Genomic DNA, 26,231 nt, shown 5'->3' with positions numbered 1-26,231 from the left:
CGAGCAGGAACGAGGCGGCGCTGAGTGGCGGGAACAGGCGCGCGTGCGCACCACGCCCCTTCCCATTGGCCCTGCCCTCGGGAGCTGCTCAATCAGCGGCGGCTGTGAAGGCGGGACTTCCCTCCCGCATGTTCCCGTCGGTGGCTCTTCGCCATTGGCCTCGCGGCAGCTGTCGCTCGAAGGGTGAGCCGCACTGCGATTGGCTGCGCATAGTGGCGCCTGGCTGGTGACGATTGGCCAGGGCACACAGAAGGGCGTGGCTCAGGCGGAACCCTCCGTCTTTCTTTTTCCCTCTCTCCCATTGGCCGAGACGGCGGCCGGCCGGAATTTCCGATTGGCCGGCATACGCTGTTGCTAGGCAGGCGAGGCGGCGTGGGCGGGGCTCCCCTCGCCGATGAGTCGGCGCTGAGGCTCAACCAGCGCGGACGCTCCAGACCCTCCGCCCGCCGCCCGCGACCCCCGCGACCCTCCGGACTCCCCGCCCGCCCCGAGGAGCCGCCGTCCGCCGCCCCTCTCCCCCTCCCCGCAGCGCCATGGCCTCGGGATCCGAGTAAGTGCGGGCCCCACCGCCTCCCGGCGGCCTAGGCCCCGCCGCGGCCTGGGCCCGCTCCGGCCTGCCCGCTTCACCCGGGGCGGCCCGCGGGCCCCAGGCGGGCGAAAGCGGCGCCGGAACGGGGATGAACCGCTTCCCGCCGCCCGCCCCGCCACCGCCGGGCCTGGCCGGGAAGTGTCGAGTCATGGCGGGGGGGCGAGGCCGCGCCGGGCCTCCCGCCGTGCCTCCGCCGGGCCTAGGGCCGCCCGCCCGCCGGGCCCTGAACTACGGAGGGCTTTGTTTTCCAGCCCCGTCCCGGGCTCCCTCTGCTCGCAGCGGCCCGGGAGCCGGGGCTGGCGAGTGATTCGGCGCCAGCCGAGGCCGACATGTTGTGCCGGGCAGGGCCGAGGCGGTCGGCGGTGTTTCCGTCTCGGGTGTCTTGCCTCACTCTTGTTGGCTGTGCTCAGTTACAGGCTGAGGATCGTCTTCCGTGCTCCCCGGCAGTGAGTAACAGTCTCCGCACGCAGCCCACGTGCATTTTCAGCGGAGTAAAATAGAACCCAAAAATAAATTTTCCTAATCTGGAAATACTGAAAGTGACTTTTTGATTTCGCTAGAGGCATTTTTGGTCCTATTTAGTTTATTTTGGTGTTTTTTGAGTAGGTTTTTCCTCTTTTAAACAACTTTTGGAATCTAAAAGTGCTTGGCCCTGCGGGGTCAGTTCAAGCGAAGTGTGCCGGGCATTCAGTGTCTGTAGTGGAAGTGACATTTCCAGACCCCTGTTGTGCAGCTGGGTGAGGTTAACAGTGTTTTTAAAAAGGTATTTCTACTTCAGCAAAGTTTTTCTCACCCACGCAGGGACCAGAAAAAGTTTGTTTGCAGCTGGAACACGGTCATTTTTTAGATGCCATTTTTTGTCACAGCTGCTGGCAGCCATCTTGCTGAACCGAGCCTCAGCATGGCAAGTAGCATTCCAAAAGCTAAGAGAGTGTGATTTCTGAAGGGATCCCTGTTTTCCTCTCCCAGCCTCTCTGAAACAGTGTTGAAAACTTGGTTTCTCCACAGTGTGTCTAAACTGCCCCCTTGGTTGTCTTACTTCAGTGTCTGTAGTCACCACATACCTCAGATACTTGGGGATAAAAATGCTTTATGACTATTTTCTTTAATACCTACCTGGGAAAAGCAGTTCAGTCTGTAAATCATATGTTCAGATTGGTGAGGAATTGCTCACAGGTTTTATCTGGGAAGTGATTTCACAACGCTGGTGGTAAAAAAGTCATGTCAGTGTGCAGAAGACATGGCTGATTTCACTTTCGTTACTGCAGCTGGAATCATTCTGGGAAGTGCCTTCTCCCTTATTTTTAGCACGGGCTTGAAGGAAAGGAAACAGCTTGTTTCCTTACTTTAAGCAGGGCTTTGGAGGTTAGTTATCATTTTCAGAAGAATCACTAGTTGGTAGCCACTTTCTGCTCTTGTTCTTCATACCCTGCCCTGTGATGGCTCTGGGCATTATCAGTTGTTGAACAAGGGGAGCTCTGACATGGAGAGAAACCACCACTGGTGTAATTAAGTCCATGAGGCTGTGTCAGGGAAGGCTGAGATTGGATATCAGGTAAAGGTTTATCCTGAAGGTGGTCAGTCACTGGAACAGGCTCCCTAGGGAAGCTGTCACAGCCCCAAGCCTGGTAGAGGTCAGGAAGCATTTGGACAATGCTCTCAGGTACATGGTGCGATTGTTGGGGCTGTCCTATGCAGGCCCAGGAGTTAGGCTTGATAATCCTGATGGGTCCCTTCCAGCTCACGTTATTCTGTGAGTCTGTAAGTTGTAGGAAGTCCCCCTGGTCTTCCCATGTGTGAAATAAAGCTGTTGAACTGCATTATTGCAAGAGAAAAGGAGGCTGAGGGAGCCTGTTCCTGGTTGGCCTTTAGGGCTAATACATCTTTGCTTCAGTTTTATAGATGTCTTGCACTTTATATGCAAGCTTGGCCATTTGCTGTGCTGGTGATTGTGTCCTCACTTCTGGTTTCTGTCTAGGGGCAGCTTAATACAGATCTTGAATTACTTTTTAATTCCAAAACAGCTCTAAAGCTACGTTTTGTGTTCAGTTTGTCTGTTTGTTAAGTCAGGGAAAGAAAGGGGTGAGAGGGAAAGCGTGTGAGGGAGCTGACGAACTGGGTAGGTCAGGGAGGTGATTTGGAAGGTTTCCAGCAGGCTGTCTCTGACCAGGCTCATCAAAGAACTTCAAATATTACCTGGGTTAGCTTTCTGTCCCTGTCCTTTCTCAAAGTTTCCTGGCAGGAGAGAGTCCCAACCCGTGCCTTAGGCTTTCCTGCTTGGTGTTTTATGTTTGTGCTGTCCTTCCCACTGTTGTTGGGGTTTGTCTGATCATGGTTGAGGTGCACAGATCTCTTTTTCCCTGTTATTTCAGCTGCAGCATGAGGAACCCCTGGAGAGATGCCATGAGGGCTAAATGGTGATGATAACAATATTATAAATTGCTGCTGAAAGATGGGTAGTGCTTGTCTGTCTAAACCTTACCCTTGTCTGCAGGAGAAATGACATCATTTCCGTGCCTAGTTGACATGTAATTTTGTAGCAGCTTTGTTTTTTCCTCTGCAGACCTGTCGCGTCAGAGCGCTGAAGCTGACCCTGCACATTTAGCTCCCTCGATGCTCTTTCTTGTACACTTTTATTCCATTTTTAATGCGTCCAATTCTTTTTGATCACTCTGAATGCATCTGATATTGATCCAGCCCTCAGTTCTTAGGGAAATGTAGGTTCAGTTCTTCCATACTAAAACTTTTTTCTCTTATTTAGCAGAACCAAGTGGATTCTTGCTGAGTTCTTCTGCACTGCTGCATGTCAGGTGCTATCCAAACTTTCTCTCCAGTCTTTTGCAGCTTTTATTTTGTGTAGAGTGTTGCTTGAAAAGCCTCCGGTTGTTACCCGGTCTGTCTACTGTTTGTTTTCGATCTGGTGTTCCCGGCTGTTTTTTTGGCTGTAATGGCAGTCCCTGCATCCCAAGGGACAGACACTTAGTTTCAGCAGCATTTCACATAGCCGAAGTCTGGCAGTGGTTTCTTATCAAAAGGCCTTGGACCTCACATCGTGTGTGCAGAGGGAGCAGTTACAGTCACACTCTGGATAACCCACATAAGGAGTATTGTGTCTCCCTGGTGTCCCCTAGCTGAAATTCTGAAATCTGTTTGCTGGGTCAGTTTCCAGTGGCCACGAGCTAAAGAGGAGGCAAAGTCCTTAGAAGTAGGTTGTTGGTTTTTATGCACTGTTTAACCATAATCTGCCCTGATAATGTATTTGTTCAGTTTACTTACTATTCTCTCAGTTTTCCTGGAAATTGTAGGCTTTTTAGGACTCACATTTTTAGATTCGCTGTGGAATTCATGAGCCCTTTCTAGGATGAATCCAGCAGCTTTTATTGTGTCCTTTTTACCTCTTGCTCTCTTTAATAAAGAGGAAAAAGGTAACTTTCAATAGTGCTGGCAGTCCAGGAAAGAAAATCTTTTACAACTTTTGTTCTCTTAAAATAATGTTGCCTGTGGTTTGCAACACGTTTCCTGTGATACTAGTGTTTAAGGGAAGCTTGAAACGCTTTTGAAAGCAAGCTGGCTGCTCTCACGGGCTTGCTTGGTATTGTTTCCCCTTTTACGTGGCAGAGAAGGGAGCCAACACTGCATAGCCTGTCTTGGAAAATCCTCTGCCTTGAGGTGGGGAGGGACCTGGGTAACATCACACCATAGGTATGTCACCCCTCTCTGATGGACTCTTAAAAATGCAGTGAACATGCCAAGCACTGCCCTTTCCACTCAAGGATTGGTTTCTTCTGATCATTCTGTCTCAGAAAGGGTGAGATGGAGCCAAAGTTATGGCTGCTGCCATTGTCCACAAGGCTCCCTACTTTTTGCCAGTGCTTGCTGCTTCCTTAGGTCAGGGGAAGACTTTATTTTAATTTATTTTAATTTATTTTCTTTCAGAATTAAGTCAGACTATGCAAGGTTTTCTCTTCTGACCTTGGCACCGCCACACACTTGGAGAAAGTAGTCAGCCCGCTGGGGGAAGCTACAGCACTCCACCCCTGTTGTGTGTGGCTAATGTACAGCTTTCAAGAGCTCCTCTAGAATAAGTTGGTTTCAGTTCATAATCTATCATAGAGTGAATTATTTGCTGTATTAGATTTTGAAGGAGAACAGTTAATCTGCCCTTCTTCCATTTCCTTGATCTTTTACTTGCTCCATTTTGTCAAGGGAAGTGAATTATCTCTTGTATTTCTTGGTGGAATTATAGGCCAGAGCTGCAGTGACTTTTGTGATGTCATGGAAAGCAGCTAAAAACCCCAACACAAAATCATTTTTGTGAGCACTTGAATATTTCTACAGCTTGCTAGTTCTAACAAACAGGCATCGACGGGCTTAACTCTTACAGCTCTTCCTGACAGGGTTGCCCCAGCATTGTCCTTTAATGCTGCTATTTATCTAGGATTTGACACCAAATAGACTTGAACTTTTGTTTTGTTGGCAGCAGTTACATGTGATTTCAGATGAGTCTGACTAATTCATTGAGGCGAAACATCTTACAGTCAGCAAGATCTCACTGACCACTTCTTTTCATGGATAGCTTCATAGCTGTATCCATTGGAAGCTCATAGTTACATTTACTGGCAGAAGACATCCTTCCTTGAACTCCTGCAACTGGTCCCTGGGAAGTAATGTTCTCCTTTGTGCTACAAACACATAGAGTGTCTAAAAGACAAGACAACCAAGAAACTTTTAGAAAGTGAAGATGAAAACGAGGTGGCTGGGCAGGGCCGGTATCCTGCAGGCTCATAAGCTGTGTTTTCTCTCCCAGCTCTAAAGCCGATGACTTGTCGACTGCGATTCTGAAGCAGAAGAACAGGCCCAATCGGTTAATTGTTGATGAAGCCATCAATGAAGACAACAGTGTTGTGTCACTGTCCCAGGTGCGTCATCTGTAGAGGCAAAGCATTTAATCTGCTAATTTGCAAGCTGTTGCTGTCTATTAACTTGAAATGTAACTTTGCAACATGAGTACAAGTGTTTATGTCAGAAACTACAGCTGTTACCACTGAGGGAGGGTTGTCTTGTTTCCTGACACTCCTCCTTAACAAAATGCTTTTTGAGCCTCAGTTTGTGGGATTCAGTTGGGCTTGTGCCCTTCCTCTGGTTTCGGGATTAGCTCTATACTACTGTAGTAAGAGTCTCTGTCCTCTGGGTTTAGTATATCACTTTCAAGTTGTAATTTCCAAAGTCAAATAACTCCTTCAGATACTTGAATTCCTGTTTTTTCAAAAGCTTGTTCTAACACTTTGCTGTTTACAGGCAAAGATGGATGAACTGCAGCTGTTCAGAGGAGACACTGTTCTGCTCAAAGGAAAGAAGAGGAGAGAAGCAGTGTGCATTGTTCTGTCAGATGATACCTGCTCAGATGAGAAGATTCGCATGAATAGGGTTGTTCGCAACAACCTGAGAGTGCGCCTGGGTGATGTGATCAGGTGAGGACACAGTGTTTCCTGTGGAAAACATTAGCAGCATCACACATTATCTCATAGTATCTGAGCTGTCCTCTGTTGTAATCTTCGCTGCAATGTTGTTCTTGCCTCTCTGCTGGGGCTCTTCTCCATTCTCTGCGGCACAGTCCTTTCTATCTTCTCAGGGGCTCCTCTTGGGCTCTCAACCCACCCCTATTTATCTCAGTTACTTTCACGAGCTACAGCTGCTGCCCAACTAAGGACCCTGCAGCTGCAGCTCGTTTGGAGCAACTCGGACCCACGCAGGTCTTACAATACAACATATATTCAGACCCCCACATTGACACACACAGGTCTTACAATACAACATATATTCAGGCCCCCACAGTCCTCTTGCAAAAACAAGTTAAAACCTGTTAGAAATGAATGCCAGAAAAAAAGTGGAGCAGACAAATAACAAGATTAAAAATGCCCTAGTGATATTTATATTCCAGTTTTTGTTGTAAAATCATTATTAAATTAGGAATGCTTAAAAAATGTTCCAGGGATTTTGTTGTGCAGCACTTGTGGGAAGTAGAGTCATGAAATGATTTGAATTGGGGGGACCTTGAAAGTAGTAGTAAAACTTGGAAATACATATCTCTGCTTTAATAGGTCCCATTCTGTGATGGGAGTGGGTAGAATGGTAGCACATGAACATTTCCTGAACATAATAAGTGGTAATTTGCAGGTTTAAATAAGGGAGGGCTAACAGCTTCTTGTCCTCCTAAGCATTGTCAGACTTTCTGAAGTGATATCTGCATTAATTTTTAAATGCAAAATGTGTTTCATACAAACTTAGTAGATGAGAGAAATGATGCCGTTCCACCCATCCCTCTACCTCTAAAAATGCAAGTTTTAAACACCACTGTAATTGGTTCAGAATGGTGCTTTGTGTCTTTGGATTTAAAGTAGAGGTGAATTCTTACTTTAACCTGATATGAGATTTCTGTTGGAGTCTCTTCTAGTGGGACAGCCCATGCTCTTGTCTTCTCTGTTAGCACTGTGTCTGTAGTGGTTCTCAGTCTCCCAGATGTGTTACCAATTGTCTTGATTCCTTGCAAGGTCAGGGAATTTTCACTCACTTGCCCTCAAAGTTTTTCTTGCCAATATTTAGCTGCTTATAGTGTTAAAGTGTCCCAGTTTCTGCCAAAATCCAGATAATTATGCTAACCCTTCCTGATTGTGGTGTGTCAAATATTTTCCTTCTGGGATGGTCTCTCTTGTCTTTTACCCTTTTGCTGTGTCCTCTCTGTGATGACGTGGTAAAAGAATCCATTAGAAGTCTCTAATACAAGTCACATATCACATATGAAAAGCTGTGTACTCAGCTGCAGTTCCTTGGCTTTTCTTAGCTGGTGAAGCCAGTTTCTGCCACAGCTGGATACTTTGAGCTGTTGCTACAGTAGCTGTTGTGCTACATTTCAAAATAATAACTGTAACAAAATACTAAATATATTTAAAAGGGAAAAGGGCTTTCAGCCTTCAACCTACTCATCAGCCCTCAGGAAGTGGGACTGACCTACACACGGCTGCAAAGGTATTTACCTCTGGTTGGTACTGTGAGAGCCTTTGCTTGGAATTAATTTAGTCAGCATCAGGGACTTTGGGCACTGTAGTGAGAGAGAGGAGGGAAGAAAGTGTTTTCCCCAACTCACTTTTCCTTGCAGCTGGTTCTCCAGTAGCTTGTTGATATAAAAACTTCCTCATGACTCTCACAGGTCTTTAGGCTATATTAGAGATGTGTGAATGTGGAGAGGAGGTCTGCAGAAGATCAGAAGGGTAGGAGGAAGCTATTAAACTCTCCAGTGGTCTTGGATAGGGCTGAAAGGAGTGATGGCAAGTGTGTGCTGTGAAGACTAACTCTTGGTGGGTGTATTTTTGCCTTGTCAGCACTGAAATATTTCTGTGTGGGTAGGAAGTCTCACGAAAGGTTTTGATGATCTTAGGATGTTCTTTCCTGGGAAAGGGCATGTCTTTTCTTGTCCAGGTGTAACACTGAGGTGTAAGTCCAGCACTAACTGGAGTTTTCTTCTTCTGCAGCATCCAGCCTTGCCCGGATGTGAAATATGGCAAACGTATCCACGTGCTGCCAATTGATGACACGGTAGAAGGGATCACAGGGAATCTCTTTGAGGTCTATCTCAAGCCCTACTTCTTGGAAGCTTACAGACCTATCAGGAAAGGTAATAATGCCTGTCATTCAAGTCGTCATGGCCGCAAGTGTGAGCTAGTCCTGAGACTAAATACAGAGAATTTCTAGAAGCTGGCACAGATCTCCATGAGGCATTAAACCAGCATCTGTAGGGAGAGATTTTGCTAGTGGTGATATAAATTTTCCTTATTCTTCAGAAGGAGTAATTGCTGCTGCTGGCTGGCAGGGCAATTTGGTAGTTCTCTTGCATTTTTTTTTAGCTGTATGAGATGGAAGAGCATAAGAAAGGCTCAGGTGGTACTTGGGAGAAAATCTCATTAAACTAAGTTGCTACCATGTGATATAATTGGTGAGTTGCCTGCATATTAATCAATTGATTTGGTTTATGTTGTGCTTATCCAGTTTCATCAGAGTCCATCCTTCATTAATGTGGTAATTGAAGGGGACTCAGGTTCAGATCACCACATGTGGAGTGGTGGAGTCAGCTGCTGTGAGGTGGTGAATGTGGTGATGTGCATATAGCTGCTATAGAAGTGATCATATGAGCATCATGTAACAATTACCATCATGCAATTTAGTAAATTTCCTACTCTCACCTAAAATCAAATCACCTTGACCCATACACTGGGCTTTTCCATCCTCCCACATCACCCACAGAGTCCACCCAGGTCCTTGAGAAAAAGCAGAACAATGTGTAGAAAAGCAGAACCATGTGTGGGCATGCCTTTGCCTGAGGCAGCAGTGACCCAGACTGTTTATCCCAGCATATTTTTTATGTGCACTACAGGAACTTTGTCTCCTTCTACAGCATGTAAAAGTGTTGGCTGGACAGGGGCAGTCCGGGCAGCTTTTGCTGAATGTGTGTCGCAAAGTTTGCTGGTCCCACCAGCCTTTGCTCTCATCATAAGCAGTCCATTGCATCATTTGGTTTTCCAGAGGCTGTTGCGCAATAAGGAATGCAATACTCCCTCTGAAATCCATGCTTTGCCTGTCCCTGGGATGGAGTAGCCTCAGTGCCTGATGTTTTGTCATCAGATCTAAAGACCTTTTTTTCCTCTTAGAGTATGGAATAATATGGAACAGGCTTTCAATGTGCTGGGCCAGGTCCCAGCACATTGCAGTGATTTGTGTCTCTCTGGAACTGCTGGCCTGACAGCACACCTTTTTCCACATATTTACTAGTTTTTCAGGATTCCACACTTGTTCAGGAGTTCAGAATGTTTTAGGTAGTCACTGGAGTGGACACTTTCCCCTCTGGGTGATGTTCTTAAATATATTAACTGTAAACAAGACCTGAATCACATTCAGTGACATGCTGTTGCACTGCACGAAGCTTGCCAGAATTCCAGAAGCATTTGGAAAATACCCTCAGGCACATGGTGTGATCCTTGGGCCTGTCCTGTGCAGGACCAAGAGTTGAACTCAGTGATCCCCATGGGTCCTTTCCAACTCGGGAAGTTCTGTGATAAGAACCAGCCTGGCTTCAGGTGTATTAAAAGGATGTTAAAAATCTTTAAAATGCCCAAATGCTGCTGTAATCAGCCTGGCATTGGAAGACGTCGGGAAGGAAGACATCAGGAGATGTAGGAGAGGTGCAGTTACCACTGGTTCCCAGTGGATGGCTCCCGAAGTACAGAGCCGATGCAGTACTCAGTTCACTCCTCAGATTCCTCTCAGGACCAGAGGCTCCATCTCATCATAAGCCACTACTGCAAAGAACAGCAGAAAGATCATGTTAGCCCAGGCAGCAAGGACAATAAACCTCACCACAGGGGGTACCCCCACCGAGTGAGGCGTTAAAAACATAGCCTGAGAACAAGCACAAATAAACACCATCACCAGCTACTATTATATATTGAATGCATATAACAAATTTGTCTTAACATGTTCTACTTGGATCTGTTGTTATGCCAACCTTTTTTCCCTGTGCTGGCTGCCAAGAAGGACTGTTGTCCTTTGATTCCAGCATGTGACTATCAGATAGCTGCTCATTCCCCACCCAGCCATGGGATGGGGAGCAGATCAGGAAAAAGGAGAAACCTGTGAGTTAAGAACATTTTTGTAATTGAAACAAAGTAAAATATAATAATGGAATAGATAGGGGATGAAACATGAGGGATAAAAAAGACTGGTGTTGCATGACACCTGAGATGGGTGCTCACCACCTGCTGAATGATGCCCAGCCTGTCCCTCATCGGTGTGTGATGTCTCCCAGTGAAATCCCCACAGTTCAGGGGGGGATGCACTGGGCATGGTGTTCTATGGCATGGAATATCCCTCTGGGCAGTTTGGGTCAGCTCTCCTGGCCATGCCCCCTCCTGCTTTCCTGTGCACCTGCTCCCTGCCAGAGCCTGGGAAACTGAGCAGTCCTTGAGTTAGGGTAAAAAGTGCTGAGCAACAGCTGGAACATCAGTGTGTTATCAGCATCATTCTCAACTGAATCCAAATCAGCACTGAAACAGCTACTGGGCAGAAAATGAACTCTATCCCAGATGAAACTGAGACGTGTATACCAGCTGGCACCTTGAGTAAATTCATTATTTGGAGTAATTGAAGGAATAATTGGGAACTGAGTAGAAAACCAAGCAGACTTTTGGGGTTGTGTTCATAACATTTCTGATGTACCATTGATGAAAGTACACTATAGACACAAGTTGAAGTTATCCAGGGTGTGTCAGCCAGGAGTCACAGTGCAGTGTTACATATTATTCTGCTTCTGGAGACAGTTATAACTAGTATCAACTAGTTACAATAAATTCAGAATGAATTGTTATTGGGTTGGGGCTTTTTGCCTGTTCTGAAAATGTTAAATTGAAACTGAATGGGAAAAAAAAAGTGATTTCTTGCCTTTGTGGTTTGTATTTGGGCAGGGTATTCTTTTCCATTGTTTGCTGTTTTTTACTGGATGAAATTTGAGAACTGAAACAGTGCTCAGGCTGTTGCAGCGGATGCAGATCTTGAGTTTAACATGCAAAGCAGTGTTATAAATGCCATAGTGTCTGCCTGTGTGACCAACTTCCTTAAACTCTGGGGCCGCAGGTTGTACAGGGATTGGCATTTTGCAGATGTGGGTTGCAGCAGGCCACTGACATGTGGGGTTTTACAGGTGACATCTTCCTGGTGCGTGGAGGGATGCGTGCAGTGGAGTTCAAAGTGGTGGAGACAGATCCAAGCCCATACTGCATAGTGGCTCCAGACACAGTGATCCATTGTGAGGGAGAGCCCATCAAAAGAGAGGTGAGCAGAACCCTGCCACGTGGTGCTCCTGCTGGATCTCCTCTGTCCAAAGCCTGTTTCTGGGACAGTGCTGGAGGGCAGCAGTGTTTGCAGTTCCTGTTTTGACATTTTATCTACTGAATGTAATAGAAACTTTGGTTTCAGGAGATGTGCTGCTGCTGAAGGTAGTCAGAGAAAGGTACTCCCAGTGTCTTCCTCATATGCTGAAAGCACCAGGGGGTAGGTTTGCTGATGAGATGCTGTGCTTTGGCAGCAGCTGTTCTGCATCTGCTTCCAGATATTTCACACTGTGCTTGGATGGATGCATCTTTTCATTCCAGTGTTCCCTTAATCCATAGCAGAGAGAGCTTACAATGGTGCTACATTTCATGCCATGTGAAAAGAAAGTGGTGAGCACTTTTTCCAAGAGAAATTTGAAATCCTCAAATGGTATACATTATAAAATAAAAATTCCCCAGTTCATTAAGGTGTCTAGCCTTGAGTGTTGCAACCTTGTGGCAGCCTGAGGGCCTTGTCTGACAGGTTTTGGCAACCTTACTGTACACAGTAGGAAATGTGGGGAAAATGAGCTGAGGTGGGTGTGTACTTCATAGAATAAGTACCTTTTTCTGCCTGTAAATAGTGTGAGTGCTGGTTTGTTGTAAGCTGCCTTCTGAAAAACACGTCTGTGACCTTTGTGAGACTGCACCTGGGCACTCCATGCATCCTACTTGGCCTCTTCAGGCCACAGCAGAGATAGACAGGAGTAAGTTCAGCCTAGGCCACAAAAATTATGAGGAGCTGGTGGTCAAGAATGAAGGAGGAGGGACTGGGATCATGGGATAATGCAGCCTGGAGAAGGGAAGGTGAAGGCCTACTGGCGACTGCCTGATGGGAAGGGATAGATGACCAGGCTTCTTCTGAGAGCTGTGCCCAGGGACATGACTGGACACGCTAATATAAGCTGGATCAAGGGAAATTCCCAGTAGATCCTTGGAAAAATGTTTCTCCCAGTCTTGGAGCAGAGCCCAGCGAGGGCAAAAATCTCCAATATTGAGACCTTCAGTGCTTGTTAGGTCCAGGCCCTGCTTGAAACAGGTGGGACCTGAACTAAGCCTCTCTGAGATTCTAGGCTATGTTATTATTTTAGTGTGGCCTAAATAACTGAGGCCAGTAAAGGTTTGGACAGGAGAATGGATGGATATTGTGAGGGAAGAGTTGGTATGATCTTATCTGTATGTCTGGACCTTAACATTCTCTGCTAATTGGAGTCAGTCTCAAAAGGTAACACTGCACCTGAGTATCTGGCAGCTAGAATATGCCAAATAGATAGCATTTACTCTATGGAGTAAGTATATTTTATACTGACATTGTCTCTTGTTACTTCCATTAGCCCCATCAAAGAGTCACAGAGCTTGTTTTGTGTTAGAGTCTGTAGGGAACCTGGCAGCAGAGGCTGTCATTCCAGAGGGTGGGCTTCAGTGAAGTCTGAGTACGTGCAGGCAATTCTCTTTATATGTCTGGGAAGACAGAGCTAAGAAACAATTATAGAAGACATCAGGAAGACTTGAAAGGGAGAATCTCAAGACAGGCAAGAAATGTCTAAAAAGCCATACTCCTGGCTTCTGTAGACTGGGAGGGGTTGTTGAGCTATTGTTTTCACTCAGATGTTTGATGTGTTTCCTCCTGGGCAGGATGAAGAGGAGTCACTGAATGAGGTGGGCTATGATGACATTGGTGGCTGCCGGAAGCAGCTGGCTCAAATCAAGGAGATGGTGGAGCTTCCCCTCCGACACCCTGCTCTCTTCAAGGCCATAGGGGTGAAGGTATGTCCTCACGTGCAGGGGGATAAGTGGGCTTGCCCTGGGACATGTCTCTCCATGACAGAGATTTAGGAGATATTGGAGAGGGGAATAAGCAATTTGTGGTGTGGGTTTTTGGATTTTTTTTAATGCTAGTCTTTGGAAGGTATTTGTGTACGTGTTCTGGATACAGACTGGAACACTGGCAGCTTGTAAAGCAGAGTGATGCTTTGAATCAGTGCTGCCAGTTACTGGCAAGGTTTTTGTTGTGTGTTGTGTGAAGTAGTAAAGGGTGTTGATAGCAGTGCTGACATGGCAGCTGTTGCATGAGTTTGCATCACAATTTCAGGCTGGCATTATCAAATGCTTACAAATTCACTGTGAAGCTGCTTAAGCAGTCAGATACTCACAGCCTAAGTCCCTTGCCTTTGTCCTCAGCCTCCACGTGGGATCCTGCTGTATGGTCCTCCTGGCACTGGTAAAACACTGATTGCCCGAGCGGTGGCCAACGAAACAGGGGCTTTCTTCTTCCTGATCAATGGTAAGTTTTGTGGCTGCGTTGGCTCCAGGTCTGCTGTGTGCTCACTTGTTCATCTTATGGTAAGGAATGGTGTTAAGAGAGCTTGTAGGGCCACATTGTCTTCCTGACATCCTTCCTTACCTCTTTCAAGCTTGTCTCTGGGGACACTTGGAAGTCCTTTGTGTGGAAGAATGTGTAGTGGCACTTCCCTGAAGCTTGATTGTGTTGTAGCAGAGTGCTTGGAAGATCGTGCTGAGACACAGGGATTTGGTGTCCATCTTTCCATTTGTGTTGGTGAAGGCAGAACTGGCAGGGCTTCTGGCTTTGCTCCCACCATGTTCTGTTCAGAAAAGAAGCTGCTGCTCTGGATTCCTCTTTGCCCTCAAGTAAAGCACAAAGACCTCTTTTGTTTCACAGTACATTATTTGGAGGGAGCTTCCCTGAAAACTATAATGAGATCCTTTGAACTTAGCTACAAGTGGCATAACTCCTATTTAAAAGTCTCACCTGTAGCACTTGAGATGGATACTAGTTGATACCTAGTAAGGACTAGATTCTCAATTTTCCACACTGCTTTTCTGTCCCATTTTAGTCAGTGCTGGAATAAGAGCATTTTTACTGAAGGAATGCAGCTTTTCTTCTCCAATTTCAATCATGTGACAGCACAGCAGTGACCGGCAGTAAGATTAGGGACTTGCTTTTATCTCGAGAGAGTGGATGTAAATGGGCTAATTTTAGCCACCTGTCACCCTGTCATATACTTCCTCAAGTGTGTGGAAGCTGTCACTGAATGCTAATGCACCAGCCGTTTCTTCAGATGCTTGTACATCTATTGCATAATGAAAATAACACTGTCAGAGTTAGCCTGGATTTGCTGCCTGATGGCCCCAATCTGGAGCTGCAGGCAGTGCTGCAGACAGAGCTGATAAGAACTGGTGAGTTACTTATAATGAAATACTCAGAACACCTGCCCATACCTGTGTCTCTGCAGATGGCAGCTCTCTGTGCCTGAGGGTCAGGTTTATTTTCCTTTGTTCCTTCAGAAGCATATTTTCTCTCTATTACCACTGCCATCAGCATGATAGCAAAATCTGTAAAAACAGGATAAATCTCTAAACCTCCACTAGTGTTCAGTAGTTGTAGATGTCAGGGAAATGCTGTCCATCCATTTGTGATCAATTGGGTTACACACTTCAATTTTATATTTAACCTTTATGAGGAGATGGGGATTGTGTTTTTATTCATTTGTGGTTGGTTGATTTGACTTTTTAAACTAGTTTATAGGATCATACAAAGGTAAATGTATACGTGTGTAATGTAAGCTAAAGATGGCTTCATGGAGCTTTTTCCTTCCCTATCCTGGTAATTCATCACCTTATAATTTGATTGCTTCTCTTGCAAGCTAGGACTGGCATTAACTGTGTGTGGTGGCACATTACAGAGAAGCTCACCAAGTGTGAAATAGGGTAAGGAAAGAGGCAGCTAAAGGTAGCTCATTGTTTAGTGCTGCATTCTCTTAGAGTAAACTGGAAACACCAAAATAATGATAGAAACTAATTCTGCATGCTGGTCTTGTCTTTCAGCTGCAGATTTAGTGAATTTGATTGATAGTATTTGCTTTGGCTTGAAATATAGCTTGTCCCATGTGGATGTTGTACTAAAAATATTCAGCTGCATGTTTTTGGGGCTAGCTGCCTTTCTTCTGAATGGCATAGCATTGCTGTTTTTTAGGTCCTGAGATAATGAGCAAGCTAGCTGGTGAGTCTGAGAGCAACCTGAGGAAAGCCTTTGAAGAAGCAGAGAAGAATGCTCCTGCCATCATCTTCATTGATGAATTGGATGCCATTGCTCCTAAGAGAGAGAAGGTAAAGAGAGCCTGTAGGAGGTAAATTACCGTGTCCCTTTTTTTTTGGTAGCAGCTGACATGAGTGTCTGCGTTTCACTGCAGAGTAAAGCAGCATTTCTTTAACACCTGAATTCAGTTGAACACCAGGAGAGTTCAGGACATTTGTTACCATTCTGTGGCTGCTGTATCTGCTGCCTCCCATGCAGTGCTGGCTGCCGTGCTCCTTGTAGAGCTGTTGGTGCCAGCGCTGCTCTCTGTCCCCACAGACCCATGGGGAGGTGGAACGTCGCATCGTGTCTCAGCTGCTGACCCTCATGGACGGGCTGAAGCAGAGGGCACATGTGATCGTGATGGCAGCCACCAACAGACCCAACAGCATCGACCCGGCGCTCCGGCGATTCGGTAACCACCCCTGCCCCCTCTTCCCTCTGTGTCACACACTTTGTGACAGCCCATGCTTCTGGGGCCCCTTAAGGATTGAGCAGAAAGTCGTGCTGAACATGTGTTACATAAACTATTGACTTGTCTCCAGCTTTTTGCTAGAAATTATTTTCTGGGCTTGCAGCCTTTGATGTTGTTTTCTGTGCCATGTTAGGTGAGAATGTGTAGAAATAATACTTAGGAGTGGGAAAAGTGTGCTGCCTGTATTAGGTGAAGCTATTTCAGGACACACTTAAGGAGGAAATGCCTAAGGGGACGTAGATGCATTAGATAGCAGAGGGCTGTAAATTACCTGATTTGGGTTTCTTTTATTAATGAACAGTACAGTAGTTTCTGAGACTCAGGTCTTCAAAACATGAATATCTGGTGTGTGACCAGTTGGTAGAGTCTGTAATAGCAAACCTATCAACTGTGCAGAGGGAACTGGCCTCTTAAGTGTGTAGTGAGCCATTTGAAAGCACAGCTGTGGCTGGACGAAAAATAGAGGTGTACACATCTTAGTGAATATTGCAGTGAGGCCCTGTTTTCTTCATGTGTTTCACCACTTGGGTAATGCTGTGAAGGTTCTAAAAAATTAAATCTCAGTATTTTTTTACTCTTGTAACAAGGACACAAAGGTAGAAATAAAAATGTCTCATGGTATGCTGGTTCAGTGAAGCCTATTTCCCAAAAATGCAGCTCAGAAGAAGTTACTAAATGTGCAATCCTCTGTGCTGTATAATCCCAAGGTCTTACTGTTAGTCTCACAGTAGTCTCACTTTCCCTAAATGCCTAATACCTTTCCTCCTCCTCTGATCTGTCTCTTCTAATGTGCTGATAGATGTTGCAGGCAAACCTAAAACTCTGTCATTTTCTGATATTTTGTGGAAAACATCACCTTGCTCAGTCAGAGGAAGGCAGCAGCTCCTGTGGTGCGCAGACTCAGCAGCTCAATGTGTGCTTGTGCTCCCCAGGTCGTTTTGACAGAGAGGTAGATATTGGTATCCCTGATGCCACTGGGCGCCTGGAGATCCTGCAGATCCACACAAAAAATATGAAACTAGCTGATGATGTGGATCTGGAGCAGGTGAGTAGTGTGCCATTAGGAAAGCTTGTCTCATTTCCAGTGCTCCCTTTCATAATGGAAGTATTGTTAAGGCTTGATTGTACAAGTGGAGTGGCTCAATTAGGACAGCTTGGAACTGCATGAGTGTGTGATCCCTGGGATCCCTTCTGACCAGTTTATCACTCACTAGTTAGGAATGGCATGGCTAAGTGAAACGAATGTGTATCATTCCAATCTGGAAGTGCCTTGCCACTGTCATCCTGGATTTGTTTGCTATGTCATTGCCTTTAAAAGTACAGCCCCCCTGAAAAAGCTTACACACAGCTGGGTGAGCATTGTGTGTCACTGCACCACCTGTATGCTGGATGGTTCCTGTCATCTCTGTCCTGAATGAAGAACTGCCGTTCTCAGGGTTACCTTTCTAAATTCCAGATGCAGATTGGATCTCTAGTAGGCAGTAGAAGGCACAGTGTCTTTGCCTGAGTGTTAGGACTTGTCTTGAATGTGCAGCAAAACCCTGATGTTGATCTCCTCCCTTCCCAGTGGGGGACCAGTGCATGTGTTGCCCTTGCTTGTGTCCCTGTGAGTCATGGTCAGTGCTCTGCTTTCAGGTGGCAAACGAGACCCATGGCCATGTTGGTGCTGACTTGGCTGCTCTTTGCTCAGAAGCTGCTCTTCAGGCAATCAGAAAGAAGATGGATCTCATAGACCTAGAAGATGAAACCATCGATGCTGAAGTGATGAACTCTCTGGCAGTGACCATGGATGACTTCAGGGTAATGCAGGAGTGCCTCATATTCTTATGGGTGCAATTGTCTCTCTGAAGCAAAAGAATGTAACATGTTAGAATTCATATAATACTCTTTCTTCTAACAGTGGGCTCTGAGCCAGAGCAACCCTTCTGCTCTTCGGGAGACTGTGGTGGAGGTGCCACAAGTTACCTGGGAAGATATTGGTGGCCTAGAAGATGTAAAGAGGGAGCTCCAGGAGCTTGTACAGGTAAGGCATTACAACAGATTTTTTGCTTAGCCAGTTTAAAAATATTATAATAAAATACAGAATATCTTTAGTTTCTTGTTTGGGCTGCAAACAGAGTAAATGTAGAGGCTTTATGACATTTATTCTAATGGACTGTAAATACCATGCTGTTCCATCTTAGTGAACTTGAGGAAGGCGCTGGGAAGCAGCATTATGTTTTCCTGAGCTGAGTCTGCAGTGGCATTTTATGTGGGTGTTGTGCAACATGCATAAACAACCATAGTTCTGCCTCTTAAATGGAGACCAGCAGTGGGACCACTGCTGAGAATCGTCTTACATGGTAGCTGTATCTGCCAGGCAGTGGATGAAAGTGCTCATACAGAGAGCTCATACAGAGCCCTTCTGAAGGGCTCCCCATCAGCCTTAGCACAGGGACAGGTGAGAAGTAATTGTGAAGCCCTCTACAAAAGGAAAGAACAGAACAAAATGTTGCAAATTATCTGTGGAAACTCCAGGTGTCTGCACTGGCAGTTTGGATTGGATACATTCCTGCTTTCAGCTGGTGCTGTAGAAACATCCTGTCTGTGAATAAAAAAATCTAAATTTTCAGTCTAACTTTCTGATGTTAAAATCATCACCTGTCTTGTATATGACCTCGTTGCTGAGGATAAAGGCTCACATCAGACACCTTGCTGTCTCTGGAGAGCAGAGCAAATAGGTTAGGTAATAAACTGTTCCCTTTTGCTTCTGCAGGGCAGAGTGAAGCTGAGGTTAAGTGTGCTGGAAAGTACTGGTACTTGGGAAAGTACTGAGCCGTACTTAGTTCCTAAAGATAAATAGGTTGGTTTAGGCACCTTTCCAAGGCAGTGTCCACTTACAAACTGCAGTGGCACCTGGCAGGTTCTTGTGTTTAATTCACCAGAAATCTCAGGTAGTGCTTCTGGTAGAACCAAAACTGACTCAGAGAAATGTGTCCCTTCCTGTGGCAGGGGCCTTGGATTGATGGTCTTTTGAGGGTCCCTTGACATGCAAACCATTCTCTACTTCCAAGGTAACCTTTTGTGGCTCATCATGGGAGGTTTTTGTTTTTCTCTCTTTCAGTATCCTGTGGAGCACCCAGACAAGTTCCTCAAATTTGGCATGACCCCATCAAAAGGGGTTCTGTTCTATGGGCCGCCAGGCTGTGGTAAGACACTGCTGGCCAAAGCCATTGCCAACGAGTGCCAGGCAAACTTCATTTCCATCAAGGGGCCGGAATTGCTCACCATGTGGTTTGGTGAGTCTGAAGCCAACGTGCGCGAGATCTTTGACAAGGTAAGTGTTTCTCCTGCTCTCTGTGCTGTCTTGGTGCTGAGGTATCCCCAGAACTTTGTCTCCACTGCATCTGTCTTACTGCTTCTTCTTTGTGTCTTCTGTGTTTTCCCCACTTGCACTGAGAGCTGGAGCTCTTTCCTGTTATTGGAATTAATCCTTTTCAGCAACATAGCTCTTAAAACTCTTTTCCCTGACTGCAGTTGGCATCTGTCAGTAGAGGGTGATAAATTCCCCAGTGCCTTTGGCAGACACTATGGTTAGGAGGGCACATGTATGTTCCTCACCCCTGGAAACTTCGATTAGCACCTCATTAACTGTCATCATCTACAGATTTTCAGAATATCCTATGGGTTCTTGTCCTGCAATATACACAGTTTAGAAAGAAACTCATTCCTGTTCACTTGTCCCATAGTGTCATCTCCTGTCCCAGAAGGTGTCTGCATGGATTATCCTGTGAATCCTTGCTCTTGTGGTGAGGGACAGCACTATTAGAAAAACATTGGCAGGAGAGTGGAGAAAAATCAAGGTGGGAGGGAACCTCAGAGACTGTTTGTTCAGCTGTTTGTCCAGGGAGGTAACTTTGAAATTTCATCAGCTCAGGGAATTGAGTTCTGGACATGTGTGAAGGCTGGAGAATCCCTGACCTCTCTGGGCCTGTGTGCTGGTGTTGGAGCACTCTTATTGTGACCAATTTCTTCCTTATTTTTTACGGGGATTTTCTCCCCTGCTCACAGCTGTGTCTCCAGGTCAGGAGACTCCAAACACCCTCCAGGCTAGGGGCTGGAGAGGTGTGCAGGCATGAGGCTGTAGCAGGCACCTCCTTGTGCCTGTGGTCTTTCCTCCTTACACTGCACACTGTGAAGAAGGATCCAGCTTCCCGTAACTACACATTAAGTAGCTGAAGACAGCAATTGGATTTCTCCTTTCCATTGGATATATCTCACCTGCTTCAGTGCCTGAATAACCAACCAGCTGACACCTTCAGGTTTTGCAGGGAGAGTTCTAGTCCAAAAAATGGCTCCATTTTTCACTGTAGGCATTGAAGTTACTGCTTTTCTGCCTGATTCACAATGTTCCCACATCAGGGAAATCCAACTTGTACTTCAGGAGAATGTAATCGAGGGGTTGTGTGGCAAGAGACTGCTCCGGAGCAGCTCTTCCAAGCTCTCCTTGTGAAGAGTTTCTGGTACTCCTGAGCTGTGTTAATGGTGAAGAAGGCTTAGTGTGGAGTCAGAATGCTCCTTGTTGGGCAATATTAGCATGGAATAATGGTGCCCACTGCTTTTTGCAGGCTCGCCAGGCAGCCCCATGTGTGCTCTTCTTTGATGAGCTGGACTCCATCGCCAAGGCCCGAGGTGGGAATATCGGTGACGGCGGCGGTGCTGCAGATCGTGTCATCAACCAGATCCTGACCGAGATGGACGGCATGTCCACCAAGAAGAACGTCTTCATCATCGGAGCCACCAACAGGCCAGACATCATTGACCCAGCCATCCTGCGCCCCGGCCGCCTGGATCAGCTCATCTACATCCCCCTGCCTGATGAGAAGTCCAGGGTTGCAATCCTTAAAGCCAATCTGAGGAAATCACCAGTTGCAAAGGTAGAATCTGTACCCTCACTGCTTCTGGCTTGGGTTTGCTGTGTGCTGCTTATGTTCCTCACAAGCTGTGGACAGCGCCGAGGTCTGGAGGCTCATCCATGTAGTAGAATGGGAGAGGAAGCTGGAGCTCTGAGGTTAGGTTTCAGCAAAGCCAGAAATTGGTCTGCAGGCACAGCAGCTCTTTGTCACATAATGGGGTTCTGCTCGTGGTGCAGGATCAGAAAAGCCTATTTTGGTGAGGTGGAAAAGATTCTTGCACTCTGGGAAATAAAAAAGTGTAGAACACACAGGTGTCAAATACAAATTGAGGAGGAGCAGTTGCAGTGAGTTGCTGCTGAGCCCTGTCATAGGCAAGAGCTGTGTCCCTTGCCTGGGAAGAGGCAATAAAGCAGCTGAGAGTTGATCAAAGAAAAACAGATATGAGGTGGGAGCCCAGGCTTTTCTAAGCCAAGCTTACCTAGTTAGTTTCAAAGGAGGTTGCAGTAATACCCTCTCAACTGAGGGGGAGGAGAGGAGGAGGTCGGTTGTCTTGGTCTGCTTGTGCCCCATCTCTATTTCCAGTCTGATGGTGTTTTGCTTGACTCCTCGTGCTGAGACCTGAGCAAGTCATACCCTAAATCTGTAAGTGCAGAGGCACTTACAGCCACTTTGTGGATTCTTGGTGGGTGTGAGGAGTGTAGCCTGCTTTCGTATGTGGTTAACTTTTCCTGAAAATGAGAATCTCAACAGCTGATCTTTCCAAAATTGGCCATAGTTAAGACAGCACCTTGATACCCTGGGATCTAAAGATACCTCTCTGTCACTTGAGGATATGAGGTGTAAAGGAACGGCCCCTCTTCCTTTTTTATTTTTCCCTAGGATGTTGACCTGGATTTCCTGGCAAAGATGACCAACGGCTTCTCAGGGGCTGACCTGACAGAAATTTGCCAGCGTGCCTGCAAACTGGCCATCCGTGAATCCATCGAGAGCGAGATCAGGCGAGAGCGTGAGAGGCAAACCAACCCTTCTGCCATGGTGAGTGGTACACCGAGCTCTCCCTGCCCACATGCCTGAGGTGTGATGTGTTCCTCTGTCATCCTCGGGGATGAGTGGGCTCTTGTGCAGAGCGTGGAGCTGGAGCACTTTGTTCTCTTCTTGTGGGAGGTTGAGGACCCTCCTGGGATGCCTCATGGTCAGCATTGCTCAGGAGGTGCCTTCTGCAGCCCTGACTCATGCACACCTCTCCAGCCCCCGCTGTGGAGGGTGTTGGGAGTCTCCTAACCTGAGGGGAAGCTGTGAGCAGCTCTTGGGCCCGTGGAGCTTGGGCACACAGCTCACCTGGTTCCTCTGTCCTGCTGCAGGAGGTGGAGGAGGACGATCCTGTTCCCGAGATCCGCAGGGATCACTTTGAGGAAGCCATGCGCTTTGCCCGCCGCTCTGTCAGTGACAACGACATCAGGAAATACGAGATGTTTGCACAGACCCTACAGCAGAGCCGTGGCTTCGGCAGCTTCAGGTACCTGTGGGGTGTGAGGGCTGTGCAGTGTGGCTCAGCCAGCCCCCAAGCACAGCACTGGGGCAGCTTTCTGATGGGTTCTGGGCGGCAAGCCTCTTTTGCACTGTGCATTCCCATTCAACCTTGAGCACAGAGCACCACAGCACAGCGTTGCAGGTGTAGGCTGTGCTGCAGGTTGGTTGTAGCTGCTCTGTTGGTGCACCCAAAGTCCCTTTTTTCCTTTACCTCAAGCGAGGTTTTACAGCCCTCTGACCTTCCCTAAGGCTTCATCCCATTCCTTCTTAGTTGTCACTGGGCTTTGGCACAGAGGGAGGGTATGGCACTGAACTGCAAGGAGGCTTTTGAACAGCTTCTCTTCTCTCCTGTCCTGCACTGCTGCATGCAGGTTCCCCTCAGGCAACCAGGGCGGCGCCGGCCCGAGCCAAGGCACAGGAGGTGGCAGCGGGGGCAACGTGTACAGCGAGGACAATGACGACGACCTCTACGGTTAACTCGCTGCCCTCAGTGGACCAAACTCCACACCAGGCCACGTTGTACAGGGAAAAATCCAATGTTCAGTGGACTCTTGGCTTCTTCATTCCTCAGTCAGAACAGTGTAGCCGCACGTCAGACTTTGTACAGGGGATGTTTTCTGCAAACACAAATCCAGAGCGGTGTTCAGTTGGGAGGCAGACAGTGAATTAACAAGGAGGGGAACTGACTTAATTTCTGAGAAATTTCTGTTCTAGTTTATGTGGCAGAATCAGCAGCTTTAGCAAGGGTACAACGCTAGCCTGTATTAAAAAAAAAATAAAACCCCACAAAAAATAATAAAAAAATTTAATAAAAATCCCACAAAACTCTAGCAAGGTCGTAGCAGTTCCTTTGTGTGGTGCTGGCGCTGTCTAAACCTGTGTCTGGTGCTGTGTGAGTGCTCTGTGCTCCAGTGGAGCCCATCTGTGTGAGTGTTCCCCTGCTGTGGACAGGGCTGCTCTTCATGCTTAACACCTCTTAGCTCTGTTAATGGAAGAAATGGGTTTGGCAGTGTCTCTGCCCTGGCAGGAAAAAGCCTGGCAGCAGGTACCTGCTGTTGCTCTTCCGAGGCTGGCCGGGAGCTGTCAGGTCTCTTGCTGCTGTGGCTCTGCAGCAAAGGATCTCTCCAAGAATCCCTGTCTCACCCAGGCAGGAGGGGCATTTGGGGTGTCTCGGGTTGTGGCACAGTGTGACACCTCTGTAGCTGGGGAGAGAGGACCTTCAACACATTCTATGTGTCCCAGTTTCTGATGCTTGTCTTGGATCTCTGTTGGAAAGCTGGCCTTGTGTCAGACTCAGTAGTTGGGTTCTGATCATGGTTTTTCTTCCTTTTCACCTGTCCTGCCTCCCTGCCTTGCCACGTCCTTTATTTTCCCTTCTGTGAACTGAAAAATGTGCTACTGCTGTACTTGGTTGTTTTATGTCAGGGAAGCCGTGGATCCTAGGGGGCAGGAGCAGGACAAGAGGCTGGGTATGGCTGAGCCCTCAGCCTGAGAGGAGCAGTGGCTGTGGAATGCACCGAGCTGCTCGTAGGGAATGCAGGAACGGAGGGCTTCTGCAAGGAGGGTAAAACGCAGTTGGTGTGGCAGAATGTTTCCCCGGGCCTCTGGGCCGAGCCACGAGGGAGAGGGCAGGAGCTGTGGGGCTGGGCTGTGGGGTTCTGTCCCAGAGCCTGGCACATCTTGAAGGGCTCCCTCAAGCCGTCTGTATTTAAGAGGAGAGGATTTAATGGCAGAGAGACGGGACTGGGCCTGGTGGGAAGGGGCTTGTGCGATAAGCGCAGCGAGATAAGGGAGCGCTGCGTTTGAACGGCGCAGCCCCTGCGGGGAGGAGGCGGTGCCGGCCCCGGCCGGGCTGCGGTCCCCGGCGCTGCTGTTTGGGAGCCGTCTGCCGGCGCCGCCGCCCCTGTCCTCACACCGCCTCTGCTGGCAAATCGCTCCTGCTGGCGCCGGGGGGACACCTGTGGCAGCAGGGGTGAGGCCGGGAGCTCTGGTGCTCCCCCTGCCTCGCTCCATCCCGTTTGTGGGTTAAACATCACCTTTCTGCTCTAGGGTTGATTCTCCTCCCTGAGCTCTGCAGGGACACATACCAGCTTTGCTTTGGCCACAGGGAACTAGAGCCAGGTGCTAAGGAGCTCTCCAGGACTCCCCAAAGCTTTTCACAGCTTGGACAGGGGCTTCTTCCTCTCTCCCAGCAGGAGAACATTACCACCCAGCAAATCGAGGGACAGATCCATCCTGGCATCTTTGTCTGCTGTGGAGACTGGGGCAAGGAGGGCATGGCGTGGCATGGCGGGGTGTGTGCCCCAGATCCTGGCAGCCCAAATCTTCCCCACTGCCTCTCCAAGTTGCAAATGCTAATTGAATCCAGCAGAGGGACTGGAAAAGCTTCTCCTTTCTTCCCAGTGAGGGGACAGCACCCACAGGATTTCCAAGAGCATCGAGCCTTGCTCTGGGGCTGTGTGGGCCTGGTGGGAGGGCTGAGGGTGTGCCCCAGACCAGCACTCACAGCCCCTTCGCTGTGAACCTCAGCAGCCCCAGGTGAGCTGTTGGCATCAAGGACTGGGTTTGGCCCCAGCCCTGCCCCTTTCAGGCCTCTCCAGCAGAGACCCTGGTCAGTCACCGACATGGCAGGGGCCTTTCTGCAGCACGCTCCTCCCCTGCCCAGATCCTTGCTGGGGGGACTGGGCATTTCCCAAAGGTGCTGGAGGGAGGAAGGTCCTGTTGGCTCAGGCATGCCCTGCACAGTGTGGGATTAATGAGGGGTAAGATGAGGGCATCTCCTTCCTTTCAGCACCTCCCTGTGCCCCCCTGGGTTCCATCTGTCCCCAGAGCCCTTTCACCTCCTACAGCCCCTACAGCCAGGTCCCATCAGGACCACTGGACTTGATGGGAGCCACCGTCCAGCCATGCTTGATGCAGGGTGGGAGACCTGTCTCAGGCCACGGTGTTGGGGTTAGAAGCTGGTCCCTGATCCAAGAGACTGGCACCCTGCTGCACCACCCCAAAGCCCTCTGGGCCCAGCAGGTGCTCCAATCACCAGGGAGTCACAAATGACTGCTCTCAGCAGGTCCCCATCCTGCTCCAGGCAGGCATGGATGTGCTATGGGCATCCCTGCTCCATTGGCAGCACTAACCCCCAGGACATCCCTTCCCCCTGAGCCCCCAGGACATGTGTGCTCATGGCTATCCTTGTCCCCTCTTCCTAGGGCATCCCCTGCCCTATGCATGTGCCCTCCTCACTGACATTTCCTGCCCCTATGGATGATCCCACTCCAGGGACTTCCCCACCTGTGGAGGTTTGAACCCAGCTGGCAAATCAGTCCCACTCAGCTGCTCATTCACACCCCACCTGCCTCGGCCCCCTGGCTGGTACACTGGGCATGGTGTTCCATGGCATGGAATATCCCTTTGCCAGTCAGGGTCAGCTGTCCTGGCCATGCCCCCAGCCAGATGCTTGTGCACCTGCTCCATGGCAGAGCACAGGACATCAAAATCTCCTTTGTCCCTCCTGAAATACGGATGTTTTCTGCCCTGTGTAGCTCCATGACTTTAGGGGGCACAGTGTGGGATAGAGGATAGAAGCAGGGCTCTTCTAATCCTGGTCATTGGATTTGCCACTCCTTGTAGAAATGGAATCACAGAACACCCTCAGCTGGAATGGACCCATCCTGACCCATCACTGAGTCCAGCTCCTGGCCCTGCACAGGACACCCCTAGGGACACACCATGG

The 26,231-nt window shown here is 48.0% G+C and overlaps 1 protein-coding gene across 1 annotated transcript; it reads left to right on the top strand.

Moving 5' to 3' along the window:
- Positions 1 to 302: 302 nt before the first annotated feature.
- Positions 303 to 23,331, top strand: VCP (valosin containing protein). Its single transcript, XM_064735621.1, has 17 exons — positions 303 to 550; positions 5,397 to 5,508; positions 5,888 to 6,060; positions 8,119 to 8,261; positions 11,337 to 11,467; positions 13,141 to 13,272; positions 13,687 to 13,789; positions 15,500 to 15,633; positions 15,881 to 16,016; positions 17,009 to 17,121; positions 17,712 to 17,876; positions 17,977 to 18,099; positions 19,180 to 19,392; positions 20,684 to 20,992; positions 21,851 to 22,006; positions 22,333 to 22,487; positions 22,873 to 23,331. Exons 1-17 carry the CDS (start codon positions 534 to 536, stop codon positions 22,976 to 22,978), a joined length of 2,421 nt encoding a protein of 806 aa, XP_064591691.1. The 5' UTR covers positions 303 to 533; the 3' UTR covers positions 22,979 to 23,331.
- The last annotated feature ends 2,900 nt before the right edge of the window (positions 23,332 to 26,231 follow it).

This window comes from Zonotrichia leucophrys, chromosome Z (genome assembly GCF_028769735.1).
Source record: "Zonotrichia leucophrys gambelii isolate GWCS_2022_RI chromosome Z, RI_Zleu_2.0, whole genome shotgun sequence".
NCBI classification, from domain to species: Eukaryota; Metazoa; Chordata; class Aves; order Passeriformes; family Passerellidae; genus Zonotrichia; species Zonotrichia leucophrys.
Note: the sequence above shows the minus strand (reverse complement) of the source record. Positions and strands in the feature narration are given on the sequence as shown.